This window comes from Lagenorhynchus albirostris, chromosome 19 (assembly GCF_949774975.1).
Source record: "Lagenorhynchus albirostris chromosome 19, mLagAlb1.1, whole genome shotgun sequence".
Taxonomy (NCBI): Eukaryota; Metazoa; Chordata; class Mammalia; order Artiodactyla; family Delphinidae; genus Lagenorhynchus; species Lagenorhynchus albirostris.
This window is the reverse complement of record NC_083113.1, coordinates 15,036,872-15,053,006: the sequence shown is the minus strand read 5'-3', so window position 1 is coordinate 15,053,006 and position 16,135 is coordinate 15,036,872. Positions and strand designations below refer to the sequence as shown.

General features: G+C 51.6%; 1 protein-coding gene across 16 annotated transcripts in view; it reads left to right on the top strand.

Moving 5' to 3' along the window:
• Nucleotides 1-16,135, top strand: part of SIPA1L3 (signal induced proliferation associated 1 like 3) — a 237,685-nt gene that overhangs the window by 127,251 nt on the left and 94,299 nt on the right. For all 16 annotated transcript variants that reach the window (XR_009537315.1, XM_060132592.1, XM_060132601.1 and 13 more), the window contains one exon: nt 11,841-13,670. Coding sequence is in view for 15 of the 16 variants with exons in the window: in XM_060132592.1 (XP_059988575.1) it covers nt 12,149-13,670 (1,522 nt within the window). In the remaining variant the exon portion in view is untranslated. The remainder of the gene's footprint in view (nt 1-11,840; nt 13,671-16,135) is intronic.

Genomic DNA, 16,135 nt, shown 5'->3' with positions numbered 1-16,135 from the left:
CCGGACTGGGGCACGAACCCGTGTCCCCTGCATCGGCAGGCGGACTCTCAACCACTGCGCCACCAGGGAAGCCCAGAAGTAACCACTTTTAATGGTTTGGTGGATGTCTTCCTAGACCCTTTCTTGTACGTTTTATAGAATTTATGTATATACACACTCACACTAACAAAATCTGTCCCCCTCTTATTTAAACCAAATGGGGTCATGCTACACAAACTATTCCACAACTTGCTGCTTTTCCTTCCCAAGTGGCAGCATAGAGTAAAAGAGTATAAGGTAGGAAGCTGGATAGCCTTGGTTCAAATCCCAGTGCTACTGGATTCTAGCTGAGTGACCTTGGGCAAGTTACTCAGCCTCTCTGGACTGAGTTGCATTGGCTTTAAATGAGCATGGTCCCTCAGGCTCGTCATGAAGATTAAATGGGTGAATGTGTGTAAGCATGTCACCTGGTGCACAGTAAGCACTCGGTAAGTATGAGCCATGCTCATTCCCTTCAGGCCGTGTGGACAGTCTGCATGCACGACACCACGTGGTACTACCTCACTGTTTGTCACAGCTGCGGCACCTTCCCTGGAATAGAGGCACCCAGTTCACTTAACCCATCCCCTGCTCGTGGGCACTGGGGCTGTTCCCAGCGCTTCCATATTACAGCAGTGCGGCAGTGTGAGCACCCCTGCAGTTGAACCACCTTGAGTCTGTCTTTCAAGGTGCGAGAAAGACTGGGGTGAATATCCGAGGAAGAGATTCCTAGAAGGGGGATTGCTGGATACAAATAAAAACAATATGCACACCTACATTTTCAATGCATAATTCCAGTTCATTCTTCCTATTTCCCCAAGGGGAAAAAACCGATACCGATTTAACTCTGACTTGTGTGGGACCCTCACCTGTTTTGAGCGTAATAGCTGTACATGGCTGCCCTTGCCCCTGTGGGGACTGCCCTTGACTCCTAGGTAGGAATGTGGTGCCCTCCTGGATGCCTGGGAAAGTTTAAATTAGAAACACCCATCCGCTGGGCTCTGACATTAAATATGAAAGTGCAGGTTCTCACAGCGTGATACTGTGATATAATGAGAAAAATATTTTGGTCTTCATTCAGGTTCCTGGCACAAGAGCTTCTAAAACCCTTGGAATTTCCTGAGAGATATGGGTGATACCGTCTTTTGTTATTCAAAATAAGCTCCTTTGAACCGTACCTGAGTTTATGCTAAAGAGGTGACTCTTGGTGGAACCCTGAATATCTTCAGGATGGGGCTGGTTGCCAGAGGAACCAGCCACGTGATTAGAGGCTTGGGACTTTCAGCCCCACCCTCCTGACCTCTGGCAAGGGAGAGGGGCTGCAGATTAAATCACCAATAGCCAGTGATTTAATCCATCAGGCCTTCATAACAGAACCTCCATGAAGCCCTAAACAACACGGTTCAGAGAGCTTCTAGGTTGGTGAATGCATGCACATGCTGGGAGGGCGGCACACCCCAAACTCCACAGGAACAGAAGCTTCTGCACTCAGGACCCTTCTAGACCTCGTCCTGTGTATCTCTTCATCTGACTGTTCATCTGTATCCTTTATAATAAACCAGGAGTAGTAAGTAGTGTTTCCTGAGTTATGTGAGCTGTTATAGCTAATTATTGAACTTGAGGAGGGGGTCATGGGAACCTCTGATTTGTAGCCAAGTCAGACAGAAGTGTGGGTAACCTAGGGACCCACTGCTTGCAGTTGGGGTCTGAAGTGGGGACAGTCTTATGGGACTGAGCCCTTTACCTGTGGGGTTTGTGCTCACTCTGGGTAGTTAGTGTCAGGATTGAGTTAAATTGTGGGACACCCAGCCCTACGAGAATTGCTTGGTACGGAAAACCCACACATCGGGTGTCAGAGTTGTTGAGCATACGAAACATATCACAGTAGTATATGGCCACGGTCAAGGCCCTGCTCGTTGTTCTTTGGGCTGATGGAGCAGTCTCTGCCATGATACTTTCTAATGAGATTTCTGAGATTTCCATCCACCTTGTTTCCTGGGGGAGCTCTAAAGTGGTCCTGTGCATGCTCAGGTTTCCAATAAAGTGGGGAAAGATATAGCGGGGAGGAAACAGATTCTTAATCTGAAATCTGCTGGGGTGTTGCTGACATTCCAGAGCTTTGTCCTTATGAATTGATTTCAAAGATACTTGCGTCATTCATGTATTCACACAACACACCCATTGGACCTGCTGTATCTTTCATTTGGAGCATAGGTGTGGGAGCCAGACTGTGGGAGCCAGACTGTCGAGGTTTGAATCCCAGCTGTGTGACTAGGCCATGTTACCCTTGCCTCATCTGTAACACGGGCATGCTAGGGTCCCTACTTAATAGGGACACACAAGTTAATGCACCCCACGAGGGTAGCCCCGTACCTGGCCCATCAGGAGAGCTCATAAGTATTGGCCTTATTGTTATAAGCATCACCACCATATCATTCCTCCCCTCTACCCAACCCATGTGGCAAGAACAAACATTAGACCTCAGTCCACGACAGACTTGGAGCTGTTCAAGGTCTAAGGAGAGCAAAAGATACTCAGAGGCTTAAAAATCCTGTGGGCTAACTCTTGTAGTCCAGAGCCCTGGGAGCTCAGGGAGGGGAGGACAAAGGTGATTCTGCCTGGGGTGTGGAGGGGCTGGCGGGAGGCGTGCTGGCCAGCAGCACCGGGGGCGAGGGGCGTGGACAAGGCTCCCTGGAGCGGCAGTCCCCTGAAATACCTCCTGCAGTGGTCACAGTGCCCTTCAGACCAGTAATTGTCACCAAAGGTGACCCTCTCAGCAGCATCCAGCCTGTGAACCACCTGGTCCTCCCCAGACCACACCCCCTCCAGGGCCTCTCGCACACCTGCCCTCCTGCCCCTCTGCCTGGGCCCGCTGTGGCCAGTGTGCTCACTCCCTCTGACATTTGCGGCCTCTCGAGACTTGGTGTCAGATGCTCCTCTCTTTGCTCTGTCCATTTCTTCCTCTCTCCTCAGCCCTGGCTGCATGTTGGAATCAGCTGCAGAGCTTTTAAAAGACACTCAGGGGCTTCCCTGGTGGCAGTGGTTGAGAGTGCGCCTGCCGATGCAGGGGACATGGGTTCGTGCCCCGGTCCGGGAAGATCCCACATGCCGCGGAGCAGCTGGGCCCGTGAGCCATGGCTGCTGAGCCTGCGCTCCGCAACCGGAAAAAAAAAAAAAAAAAAAAAAAGACACTCAGGCCTGGGCGCCACCCCAAACCAGCTGATCCAGACTCTCTAGGGGTGGGGTGTGAACACCTGTATTTTTATTAAGCTCCCCGGTGCCTCTAATGGACAGCTGGGGGAGAGAACCACCGTCTCAGACAACCCAAGAGAGCCTTATATATGGGCCGCTCCCAGCTTTCCTGCCCCAGCACGTCAGCCTCGCTCATCAGCACACCTGGGGCATGGCAGGCGCCCTCTCTTGATGCAGACCCCAGGTCAGAGGGCACCCCCTCTCTGAGCCTTCAGGGTGGGACCTCCTCCCAACCTGTCACAGCATTACATTTTATTTCTTTATATGGCTGACTACCCTTTGAAGTTCCCTTGTTTTCTGTCTTTGTTTACTTATTTCTCTGGCTTCCTTCTACTGGAAGTAAGTTCTTAAGGGGTGGGGAGCATGGTCTGCCCTGCTCAGGGCTATATCTTCAGCTCCTATAACAGCACATAGTAGATGCTTTAAGAAATTTATTGAATAAATTAATGGATTTTAAGTGCTTAGTGTTTGTGGAATAAATGAGTTATACATGCCTAGTAAATGGTGAATAAGTGAATAAGTTTTTAGTGCTTTTTTTGACTGAATGAATTTTTTGGACTGAATGATTTGTAAGAACGTGATAGATGTGGGAATTCCCTGGCGGTCCAGCAGTTAGGGCTCCGCGCTTTCACTGCCAAGGGCCCAGGTTTCATCCCTGGTCGGGCAACTAAGATCCCACAAGCCCTGCAGTGTGGCCAAAAAAAAAAAAAAAAAAAAGAATGTGGTAGGTGTTTGTTATATGAGTGAGTGAATGAATGAATGAGTTTTAAGGACTAACTAGTTCTTTTTTTTTTTTTTTAATTTATTATTTTTGGCTGCGTTGGGTCTTTGTTGCTGCCCTCAGGCTTTGTCTAGTTGTGGCGAGTGGGGGCTACTCTTCGTTGCGGTGCGCGGGCTTCTCACTGCAGTGGCTTCTCTTGTTGCAGAGCACGGGCTCTAGGCGCACAGGCTTCCATAGTTATGGCGTGCAGGCTTCAGTAGCTGTGGCTCGCGGGCTCTAGAGCGCAGGCTTACTAGTTGTAGCGCACTGGCTTAGTTGCTCCGCGGCATGTGGGATCTTCCCGGACCAGGGCTCGGACCCATGTCCCCTGCATTGGCAGGCAGATTCTTAACCACTGCACCACCAGGGAAGCCCAAGGACTAACTAGTTCTTACTGGACAAATGAATGATTTGTATGTGCCCCGAAACTGCTGAATCGCCACTGTGTCCCTGGAGGAGTCATTGTTCTCCGTGAGCCTCTGAGAGTAGCCCTCAGACTTGGTGCCACAATGCTGAGCTATCCAGAGCTCACGGGTCCCACTGAGCCCCCATCACAATGACTGGGTCATGTTTCCATAAAGGAGAAACATCTGGAGTAGAGCAGGGCAGCCCTGGACACAGAGGCTATATAGGATGGAGGCCCTGGATACCTACTTAGCAACCCTCTCATCTAAGGCCTGTGAAGGGGCAGCACACATACACACACACACAGACACTCTCTCTCCCCCCAACACATTACTTTCAGCTTCTTCCCAGGGGCAGACACACTTGGGCACCAAGCAAGCCCTACCTACCCTCAGGTCATGGACCCCAACTGAGACTGTGCTTCCTGGTCCAGAATGAAGTCATTCATCCACTCATTTATTTAGCAGATATTTATTAATGGTCTACTGTGCGTCAGGCTTGTGCCACAGGTGCAGGCAGTGACTCACATTCAGTGCCTCACACACTTCACATATGGCAAACAATTAATTACGTGGTAAATTACTTACATATATGTATATATTTTTAATATTTATTCATTTTTGTCTGCATTGGGTCTTAGTTGGGGCATGCAAGATCTTCCTTGTGGCATGCGGGCTCTTCATTGTGGCGCATGGGCTTCTGTCTAGTTGTGGCAGGCAGGCTCCAGAGTGTGTGGGCTCTGTGGTTGCGGCACGTTGGCTCTTTAGTTGAGGCACGTGGGCTCAGTAGTTGCGGCGCGTGGGCTTAGTTGCCCCGCGGCATGTGGGATTTTTGTTCCCCAGCCAGGGATCGAACCCATGTCCCCTGCATTGGAAGGCAGATTCTTAACCCTGGACCACCAGGGGGGTCTCTACTTACATATATTGATGCAGATACCACCAAAGGGAAATGCAGAGGGCTCAGGTTGGGGATTGAACTGGTTGGTGAAAAACGAAGCTTAGGTGGAGGAAGTGTCATTTGTCCTGAGTCTTGAGAAAGAATTACCTAGGTAAAGGAAGGCGAGCAGGAATGGCATGTACAAAGGTCCTGAGACAGCAGGGAAGATGGGTGTGAGGGGAACTGAAAGAGGGACATTGTGGCCTGGGCTCTAAGAGCAAGGGGAAGAGGAAAGGGAGCCTGGAGGACTGAGAGGAAGGTTTTGAATTTTTTTGTGTGGAAAAGGGCCCTTAGGAGCACAGGAACAGAAGCAGAGACACCAGTGAGGCTGTGGTGTAGTGAACCGGTGAAAGTCACAGCAGCTCAGACCAGAGGGCTGGTGGGAGAGAAAGATGGATTCGGATATGCTGTGGGGAGAGTCAACAGGACGTGGGGTGGTGAATTGGATGTGTGGAGTGAGGGAGAGGAAGTGTGAAGGATGACATTGACGTTTCCAGTTTGAGCCCTTGGGTGGAAGTAAGTGCCTTTTGCTGAGATGCAGAGGAAGCAGATGGCCAGTTGCATTCCTGTTCTGACAGATATTCTGGTGTACCCCCCTGCTGACATCTCTTGTCTTGATTTGGCCAATAAAATGTAGTTTGCAGAAGTGACATGTGTCATTCCTGAGCAGGAACTTTAAGGGCCATTGCATGGTTCAACCATGTCTTTTCCCTCTGAGATTGGCAGGGTCTCAGGTGAAGGGCTACTCCCTCAACTGGGAACAAAGCTGCCATGAGCGGGGCCCTTGGCCAACCCATGATGGACATGCAGTATGAACAAGAAACAAACCCTTGCTGTGTAAGCCTCTGAGCACTTGGGGTCCTTTGTTAGTGTAATGTAGCTCAGCCCGTCCTGACTGTCCTGAGAAGGGGCGAGTTTTGTGGTTGGGAGAGGCCAAGAGTCAGGCTGGGAATGTTCAGTTTGCAGTGCATATGAGATACAGACATGGTGGTGTCAAGTAAGCAGGTAAGTACCTGAGTTTGGAACTCAGAAGAGCAGTTGTATCTGGAGATCATTTATTGTGTGTCACCACTGAAGAAAAGGAGAATCACGAGGTGCAGGAGGCTGCCTGTGATCACTGGGAGGGCTGGTGCTTGAGCTCAGGACTGCCTCACTTCAGGAATGAAGCAGCTGGGGTCAGTCCCAACTCTGCCACCTCACAGTCATATGGTCTGGGACACATTCCTTCCTTCCTGTTTCCTCGTGTGTAAGCTGGAGATAATAATGATATCTACCTCATGGAGCTGCTGTGAGGGTTAAGAGAAATAACAAATGTCGGGTGCTTAGACAAGGACCTGGACCACAGAAGGGTCATACGTGGTAGCTGTTGTTACAGGTGTTGTTTTGTTGTTGTTTTGTCATGTAACTAAAATGTCCAGAGGTGGGAAGTGGAATCGGGTTGGCTTCAGGTCCAGGCTTGATGTAGAGACTCAAATGATGACTACAGCCCCCAGATTGTCTGCAACTCTCAGTCCCTTTCACAGATGGTTCTCCCCTCATGGTCACAAGATGGCTACAGTGATTCCATCTTTCACATCCTCTCCGGCTCGGGGTAAAAGGGAAAAGCACAGTCTTCAGCCCCAGCACTTCTAGCAAAGACATCACTAGGTCTCTGGTTCTGATTGAGTTGTGTGATTTGTTCCTGACCTTGAGAAGAAGCCCTCCTCTAGCCCATTGGGTGGAGGTCAGAGCGGGCAGGTTCTCAAAGGGAAATCTGGGCTGTTGTTGGAAAAAGGAGTCATGGAGGCTAGGGGAGCAAACTACAAATGTCTAACACTGGAAGGCTTGTGTTTTTCCCTTTTCCTCTGCTCTGTGAGGTTCCGGCAGATATTGTGACCCCACAGAGCAGGGCCCTTCAGAGCCAGGACACTGGGGCCATGATGCTGGCCTGTCCGCCTGCTGTTCTAGCCTCCAGGCTTTGGGGGCCTGGTAAGGAAACATCCTCTCAGCTCAGAGTTCCCCAGCTTCTTTACAAATGACAGTCTGGGAGCTCTTACACAGATACACCATTAGTTGCCTGCTCTTCTAACAGGCCCTGACCTTTTCTGGGAACCAGTGTGGCCAGCCCCAGGGATGAGTCCTCAGTGGCCCACGGGCAATCAGGATGATCATAGACTCTGGCTGGCTTCACTAGCTTCTCTGGCAACTGGAGTGGCCATAAGGGACCACATCCTGGCCAATGAGACATAAAAGAATGTCTGTGGAGGGAGGGGCAATGTTCTTCTTCCTGATTAGGGTCAGATCGGTAAGAACACTCTTACATCATCCCTTTCTTTACCCCTCGCCAGTAGTTCAGTGAGAGGCATGGCTGTGGCTGCCAGCTTGTGACCACGGGGCCACAAGCCAAAGATGTAAGCCAGCAGCACACTGCGGGACAGCAGTGGGGGAGAAAGAGAAAACGCCTGACGTCATTTCCCTGTACCAAGCGTGGAGCTGCCATATCTGGCCTCCTTGTTACATGAGATAATGAAGTGTCTTCATTGCCCAAGACGGTAATGTTATTGTTACTTGCAGCCAAATGCCTCCCACCTGACTCACCCACTGTCGCTTGCTTCTCATTGTGCCATGGCCTTGGCCCCATTTGTTCCCCTCCACCATCCGCACGTGCCTTCTTTGCACACAGCACCGTGTCTTAGTCAGGGTCCTCAGATGCCGGCAGCAAAAGCCTTGCTTGACAGTCTTGGGCAGAGGCAGATTTATTAGTGGCTTACAGAATCAACAGGAGGCCAGAGGGGCAATTGTAGAAAACAGGCAGGAGCCAAGCAACACTGGAAGAAAGGAACGCCAGGGCCCCTAGCAAGTGACATGTAGGAAAAGTCAGATCCACATCCGCCGCTACTGCAGGACACCCTCCAGCCTTTTATGCTCTGCTGAGGTCCTGTGCCCACCCCTGGCTGTACTTCTGTAACTGCGGGGAAGAACTCCTGCCAAAGATATGCGAAGGAACGGTGATAATAGCAGGGACCATGAGGTAGATGGTATTATCCCCATTTTACGGATTGAAATTGAGTCACAGTTTCAGTAACCAGTCCGTGGCACACCAGTATCTGAACCCAGGCAGTCTGGCTCTCATAACAAGAGGTTCCCCATCAGGAAGATCAGAGTGCTTCTAGGAAGAGGGAGTTCAACAGAGACAGCTAGAAAGGGACCAGTGTGCACCGGTCCCTGAATCCCAGAGAGGCTGTGGGTATCATACACTCAGTCTGTGAACGTCACAAGGAGACTCAGCTGCACCTGCTCGGGGAGGGATTTGTGCAGAGACCGGGGCCTCAAGAACATCTGTGTGTTTTCATAGAAGGGAGCAAAGCGAATTGGGGGTTTCCGACTGAGCTGAAACAAAATGCCATCAGCAAAGCCCATCTGTCAGAGGTGTTTGCACAAGCAAGTCAGGGTCGCATCGGGGCCACTGCGTTTCCCAGCCAGCCCAAACGTGACCTCAAAGGACTAATCCTCTGCCAGGCTGACCCAAGGGCACAGCTGGGCTGCCAAGCGGCGCCAAGAGTGTCCTCAGCTGGTCGGGATACCCCAGCCTGGCCTGGGATCCGGGGCCCAGCAGAGTTTGGGGCTGCCCTCAGGCCCTCATCTCTGGCAAAGCTGAAGACCAGTCACCGAAAGTCACAAACCAGCAGCCCCTGCTCACATCAGGCCCACATACTTACTTTGTTGGCCCTCGTTGTGGTGTGTGTTGGTAATTCATCTGTTGACTAAGAATACATGTAAGTAATGCAAATGGTAGCCAGTGGTGTGCAATAAAAAGTAAGGCTCCTTTCTGCCCCTTCTTCCAAAACACAGATCCTGGGGATACATACACAGTAGCTCACATTCTTTTTTTTTTTTTTTTTTAACATCTTTATTGGGGTATAATTGCTTTACAGTGGTGTGTTAGTTTCTGCTTTATAACAAAGTGAATCAGTTACACGAGCTCACATTCTTATGGGGGGAGGGAGGCCAGGAATAAATCAGAGACATAAGTGAGTGTAAGTACTAAAGAAAACAAATGAAGCAGGGATGGGGCTGGGAGTGGAGAGGAAAGATACCCAGTTTCCCTCCCCAGGGGCAACCACCATGAGCAGTTTCTTGAAAGTCCTTTTAGAGGTCATCTCTGCATGTTAGTTTTTTGCTGTCGTAGCTGTTGTTTTTGTTTTTCAGGCTGGGAGATGTTGCATACAGTTCTAGATTTCTGGTTTCTCTTGAAAAATCCCATGATCAGGCATCCACATGCCTGCAAGGCTTGGTTGCAGAAGCTGAGGCCCAGCTGCCTCTTTAGAGGACGCTCTGCTGTCCAGGTCCCCGCGGCTTCACCTGGCCTCCATCTCCCCTAACCAGCCCAACCCTGGGTACTCTCCACTTTCCTGCCCCTTCTCTGCCACCTCCCCTGTATGCCTCCCTGTGGTACCTTCAGGAATGCTCATGGGGAACCAGGAAGAGGGCGCTTTGCGCCCCAGCCCCACCTCTCCCCTCACCTGGTTCTCACTTTCTCAGAGGCTATAGGCTCCCCTTCCTTTTTGCTCCATGAATCTGCTTCATGCTTCCCCGGCGGTGCCTCTCTGCCAGCTAACTCCATACCTCTAGGCATGAGTTGTGAAATGCCTCCTACACGTGTACACGTGCGCGTACACACACACACACACTCATACACATGCTCACACAGGAGGCCTTCCACTTACTCAGAAAGCACCAACACTCACTGACTCACATGAGTCAGTCACATCACTCACAATGGCCATGTCCAGTTCCACATTCCAAGGGAAAGTAATTGTTAGTCACCTTGAGTCAGATGCCCAGGCCGACCCAGCACTCTGCTGCCCTGAATAAAATCAGTACTGTTGGCAGGAGAAAGAGGCACAGCTGCTGGGACAAGCAGCAGGTTCTGCCACAGGCCATGATCCACTTTCCCCTTCCTTCCCCACTGAGGGTTTCATCTTCCAGAAGCTCAGGGTAGAGACAAAGGGAAGTGATCCTGCAGAGTACATTATGTTGCCGGGCAGAAGAAGAATGAACTCCCTTCCCCAGAGGTCCGCAAGTCAGGATGCACTAAACACATCAGGTCAGGTGGAGGCTGTCTGTTCGCTCATTCATACGCTTGTGAACAAGTGTCCTGGACACTATTCCAGGAGCTGGGGCTACATCAGTGAACAACACAGATTGCCCTGCCGTTCTGGAACTGATAATTTAGTGATGGAGATAACCAGTAAATAGCAAACTAATTTCAATTAGTGGTAACCTCTAAGGAAAAAGAAGAGAGCAGAGTGACAGAGAAAGGCTCCTAGAGTGGTTTGGGAAGGCGTCATTAAAGAATGAATATCAAGTTAGGGAACCAGCCTGGTGAAGGACCGAGGAAGGATACCCACACATCCTGGATGGGGCCTGATATGTCAGAACAGAAAAGAAGGCCAGTGTGATGGGAGAGGCACATCCCTTAGTTGGGGCTGGGGAGAGGCAACAGGGAGACTGGCCAGTCCTGTGGGGCTCATGAGCCAGCGGAAGGAATTTGGATTTTATTCTAATGCAGTAAGAAGCCACTGGGGACCTGTCAGCAAAGAAGCAATAGGAGCTGATCTGCCAGCTCTCATAGTATCAATATTTATTAATCACATAGATTTCTAGAGACATTCCCTCCCCCAAATCCACCAGTGCCCATGGTGACTCCTCCATCTTTTTCACTTCCTTTCTGGCGGGGTGGCTGGTCAGGTGGACTACAAAACAGATGGACAACCGTGCAGCCTCTGTGTACAACCACCAGTAGACAGGACTCATGGGGGGCAGAGGAACATGTGCAGTGACACCACAGGGAACAGTCAGCCAGATCCTGAAAGTGAGAAGCGCCACAGGACAAGTGACCTCATTCCTTCCATAAGTAAATAGCATCAAGATGGAGGAGGGGGGGTTGTAGAGTAGTGGAGACTTAAATATATATGCCAAAGCAGGGTACAGGTCTTGTTTGGATCCTGATTTGAACAAGTCAACTTTCAAAAGACATCTTTGAGACAGTGCGGGGAAATGTAATGCAGTTGGGGTATTACATGACATTAAAGAATTCTTATTTATCTAGATGGGTATGATAAAGGTATCGTGGTTACTTTTTTTTTTTTTTGAAGGCCTTATATGCTAGAGATACAAGCTAAATTATTTATAGGTAAAATGGCCTGATGTCTGGGATTTATTCTAAAATATTGTGCCAGAAACAAAGTGGAGGAGTAGGGGAACAGACGAAACAGGAATGGCCAATAGTTAATAGTGTTGAAGCTGGTGGGGTGGCTTATCACGCCCTCCTCTCTGCTTTGGGGTATGTTTGAAATTTTCCATAATAAAACGGTTTTTGTGGTTTTGTGTGTTTGTTTTTAAATGAGTAAAGCTGTCAAAAACAAAAGGTCATTCTCTGGGAGCAGTATAACGTCACATCTCACCTTTGCCTTTTCTCCCTTTTCAGCATGGCAGGGAAGGCACCCCTGCAGCCTGCCAGCCCTCGCGCACACCTGCTGCTTGCTCGGCCCCGCTGAGCCACTCAGTCTGGAGGCCCCGGGACAGCGCCTGCCTCGTGAGGTTGTCCTGGCTCAGTTGTCCACAGCGATGGTGGAGAACTGGACTCCACAGGCTCACAACCTTCCCGACAGGCTTCAGGGGCCAGAATCCTTCATCCTGGGACTGGTGGCCCTGAACAATGGCTGAGGGCCAGGGGACCCCATAAAGTTAGTCTACAGCTTTCAGGGGCCAGTAGCACTCCAGTGCCCGTGGACTATGGCCACCTATCGGCCCATTCCCAACGATGGTGTGGACCTGGCCGTCAGCTGTGGGACCAGGGCAGCCGATGTCCTCCCGGGCCCGCACACAGGGGACTACGCTCCCATGGGATTCTGGGTCCAGAACGGCAGCATGCCCCAGCCTGTGGGTGAGAGCCCGGCCAGTGCCACCACCCGCCCCAGTCCCACCACCCCCGCGGTGCCCAAGATGGGCGTGCGGGCAAGAGTGGCCGACTGGCCACCCAAGCGGGAGGCCCTGAGAGAACAGAACAACCCCAGCCCCTCACAGGACACAGATGGCACAAAGGCCACAAAGGTGGCCCATTCCATGAGAAGCGTACAGAACGGACAGCCCCCCACCAGCACCCCGGCTTCCTCAGGGTCCAAAGCCTTGCACCGACTCTCCAGGAGAAGGTCTAAGGATGTGGAGTTCCAGGACGGGTGGCCCCGGTCCCCCGGCAGGGCCTTCCTCCCGCTGCGGCACCGCAGCAGCAGCGAGATCACCCTCAGCGAGTGCGACCTGGAGGACGCGGCGGAGCCCCGGGGCGCCCGGCACACGGGGCCGCTGCCGCTCTTCCGCGAGTATGGGAGCACGTCCTCCATCGACGTGCAGGGTGTGCCCGAGCAGAGCTTCTTCGACATCCTCAACGAGTTCCGCAGCGAGCAGCCCGAGGCCCGGGGTGCCCCGAGCCTCACTGAGCTCCTGCGGGCCGATCCCGGCCGACACGTCGCGGGGGGCGGCAGTGGAGCCAAGGGGGACGCCCGCAACGGGCAGCCCGCCAAGGACGGCCTGCTGCCACTGCAGCCCATGAAGGAGAAGGAGAAGGCCCGGAAGAAGTCCACGCGGGGCCTGGGCGGTGGGGATGCGGTGGACTCGTCCATCTTCCGGAAGCTGCGGAGCAGTAAAGCCGAGGGCGAAGCGGCCCGGTGCCCCGGGGAGGCCGAGGACGGCCGGAGCCCCCCGGAGGCCAGCAGGCCGTGGGTCTGCCAGAAGAGCTTCGCCCATTTCGACGTGCAGAGTATGCTGTTCGACCTCAACGAGGCGGCCGCCAACCGGGCGTCCACGGCCCAGCGGCGGAACACGACCACCGGGGCCTCGGCCGCCTCGGCCATGGCGTCCCTCACGGCGTCGCGGGCCCACAGCCTCGGCGGCCTGGACCCCGCCTTCACCAGCACGGAGGACTTGAACTGCAAGGAGAACCTGGAGCAGGATCTCGGCGACGACAACAGCAACGACCTGCTGCTCAGCTGCCCGCACTTCCGCAACGAGATCGGCGGTGAGTGCGAGCGCAACGTGAGCTTCTCCCGGGCGGCCGCGGGCTCCACGGGCAGCAGCGGTGGGGGCGGCGGAGAGGGCCGCCCTCCGGAGCCCGCCCTGAGCGCCTACCGCACCAACGCCAGCATCTCGGTGCTGGAGGTGCCCAAGGAACAGCAGAGGACGCAGAGTCGCCCACGGCAGTACAGCATCGAGCACGTGGACCTGGGCGCCCGCTACTACCAGGACTACTTCGTGGGCAAAGGTGAGGTGGGGGCAGACAGGTGGGCAGCACCTGGTCTCTGAGACTGTCACTGCTCATTCATTCGCTGCCAGGCCCTTCCCTGGGCACCGAGGGTGCAGAAAGACACAAGACCTCCCTCAGAGAGGGGCTGTGAGGATGCACGGAGTCCAGCCTCATGACACATGGGTAGCACTTTAAAACCCCGAGCTACATGAAACAGTAGATATGCATTAACTTAGCAAATATGTGCTTGGGTCAGCTATGTGCCAGGGCACTTTCTAGAGCTGGGGGATACCGTATTGACCAGCTTGAAACAAAAACCTTGTCTTTCTAATGTCTTAGTGGGGTAAGACAAACAATAAAACTAGATAAATATGTAAACTATCTAAGGTGTGGTGAGTGGCAAGTGCGGTGGAGAAAAGTAAAGCAGGGAAGAGGGAAACAGTGTCAGTGCTGGGAGTTGCATTTTCAGTAGGGAATGGTCAGGGAGGGCCTCCTAGTGAGTGCCCTTTGAGTACTGAGGTGAAGGAGGTGAGGGAGGGAGGCTTGTGGAGATTGAGGACAGTGTTCCTGACACGGGAAACAAGTGCAGTAGTCCTGGAACACTGGAGGAATAGGATGGAGGCCAGTGTTGCTGGGACAGAGTGACTGAGGGAGAGTGGAAGGAGCTGAGACAGGTGACAGGGGCAGATCATGTGGGACTTTGTGAGCCACAGTGAGGACTCTCACTTTTACCCTGAGTGAGATGGGGCCGCAGGAAAGTTCTGAGCAGGAGAGGGCCTTGATCTGACTCAGGTATTCTCAGCCTCCCTCTAGGGAACAGGCTGTGGGGGCAGGGGGAGCTGGGAGACCGAGGAGGAGGCTGCTGCAATGGTCCAGGCAGGGGATGATGATAGGGAGGTCTAGGGGAGCCTAGGAGGGGGGAAGAAGCTGGCAGGTTCTGGATTCCCTTTGACGGCGGAGCCGTTGATGTTTAGAGGGTGTTAACACAGGCATCACACATGGTGAAGTTCATTAGTGCTGATGAGGCAATCCTAGGAGGCAGCAGAGCATAGTGCAGAGACCACAAACCCAGGCAGCCTCGGGGACCAGGCAGGAGACAATAGAGGGAAGCAAACCAGGCAGGCACTGCACAAAGGGCAGCTCCTGCTCAGCTCCAGCTCACTGTTGTCATCAGGAAGTATAGACAAGCTCAGTGTTGCCAGCCTTTCCAATTTTTCTAGATTCTCCTGAAATTCAAATTTTTTTAGTATGGATTCTCCTATGTCAATTCAGAATTGAATTGATATAGTAACAGGCTTAAAACAACATAGAAGTTTATTTGTCTCACATAAAGAAGTCTGGAGATGTGCAGCCCAGGACTGGTATGGTTACTCCTCAGAAACAGTGGAATGCCAGCCTTAGTGCATGGCCTCCGAGCCCTCAGGGTGGTCTCCTGGTCCAAGATGGCTGCTGGAGTTCCAGCCATCACATCCATGTTTCCAGGCAAAGAAAAGGAGGAAAGGATTCGGGCAAAATGTCAACTCAGCACCCCTACCTTTTTTTTTTTCAAGTCAGCCCCTTGTAAAGAACATTTTCAGAAGTCCCAGCCAACTGCTTCTGGTTATTGGCCACATCTGTCTGCAAGGCAGGCTGGGAAATGTTAGTTTTTAGGTAGACATAGACCCTCTCTTTTCTTCCTCCAAGAACAGAGGGTTTCTCTTAAAATGGAAGAAGGGAAGAAGAGGTAACGGATAGGCAGCCAGTACTCCACAGCAACTAGTTTAAAATTTTTTTAAAAGCAGTATCCTAGTCAAATACAACAAATGTCAACTAGATCGTCCAGAGTACAGTCTCTGGAGGTCCACCAGTGTTGGAGTCCGACAGCCCTGGGTTTAGGATGTCTTTTTCATAGCTTATTAGCTACGTGACACATTTTACCCCTTGGACTCCGTGTCCTCATGTGAGGAACAGAGATGATTGTAGCAGCATCACATGCCCAGAAACAAAATGACACAGAGACTGAAAATTAAGGGGTGAAAAAAGAAGTTCAGACAGTCACTAACCAAGAGAAAACTGGTGAGGTGACATCAGTATCACACAAAATAGATTTCAAGGCTAAAAGCTTTGTTAGAAGAACCAAAAGGGCCATTTCTTACTGACTTTTTAAAAATTTACCCAGAAACTGTAATAGTTGTGAACCTTTGTATACCTGGCCACCTGTTTGAGGGGTATATAAATAAAAAACTAATACAGCGACAGGGAGACGTGAACAAATCCACAACCCATGGGAGAAGTTGACAGGGTCGCTCTTTGAAATTGACGAATCTAGTAGCCAGAAAGTAAGGCTGAGAGGATTTGAAACCTGGTTTTGCATTTATATTATATTAATTTTCTACCTAACCAACAGAGAACACGTTCTTTTCAACTTGCACGTAGGAATACCTACACGGAAGGACTGTGGTTAGGATCAAATAAGATTGTACATCAAAACAGTTCTTCATCAG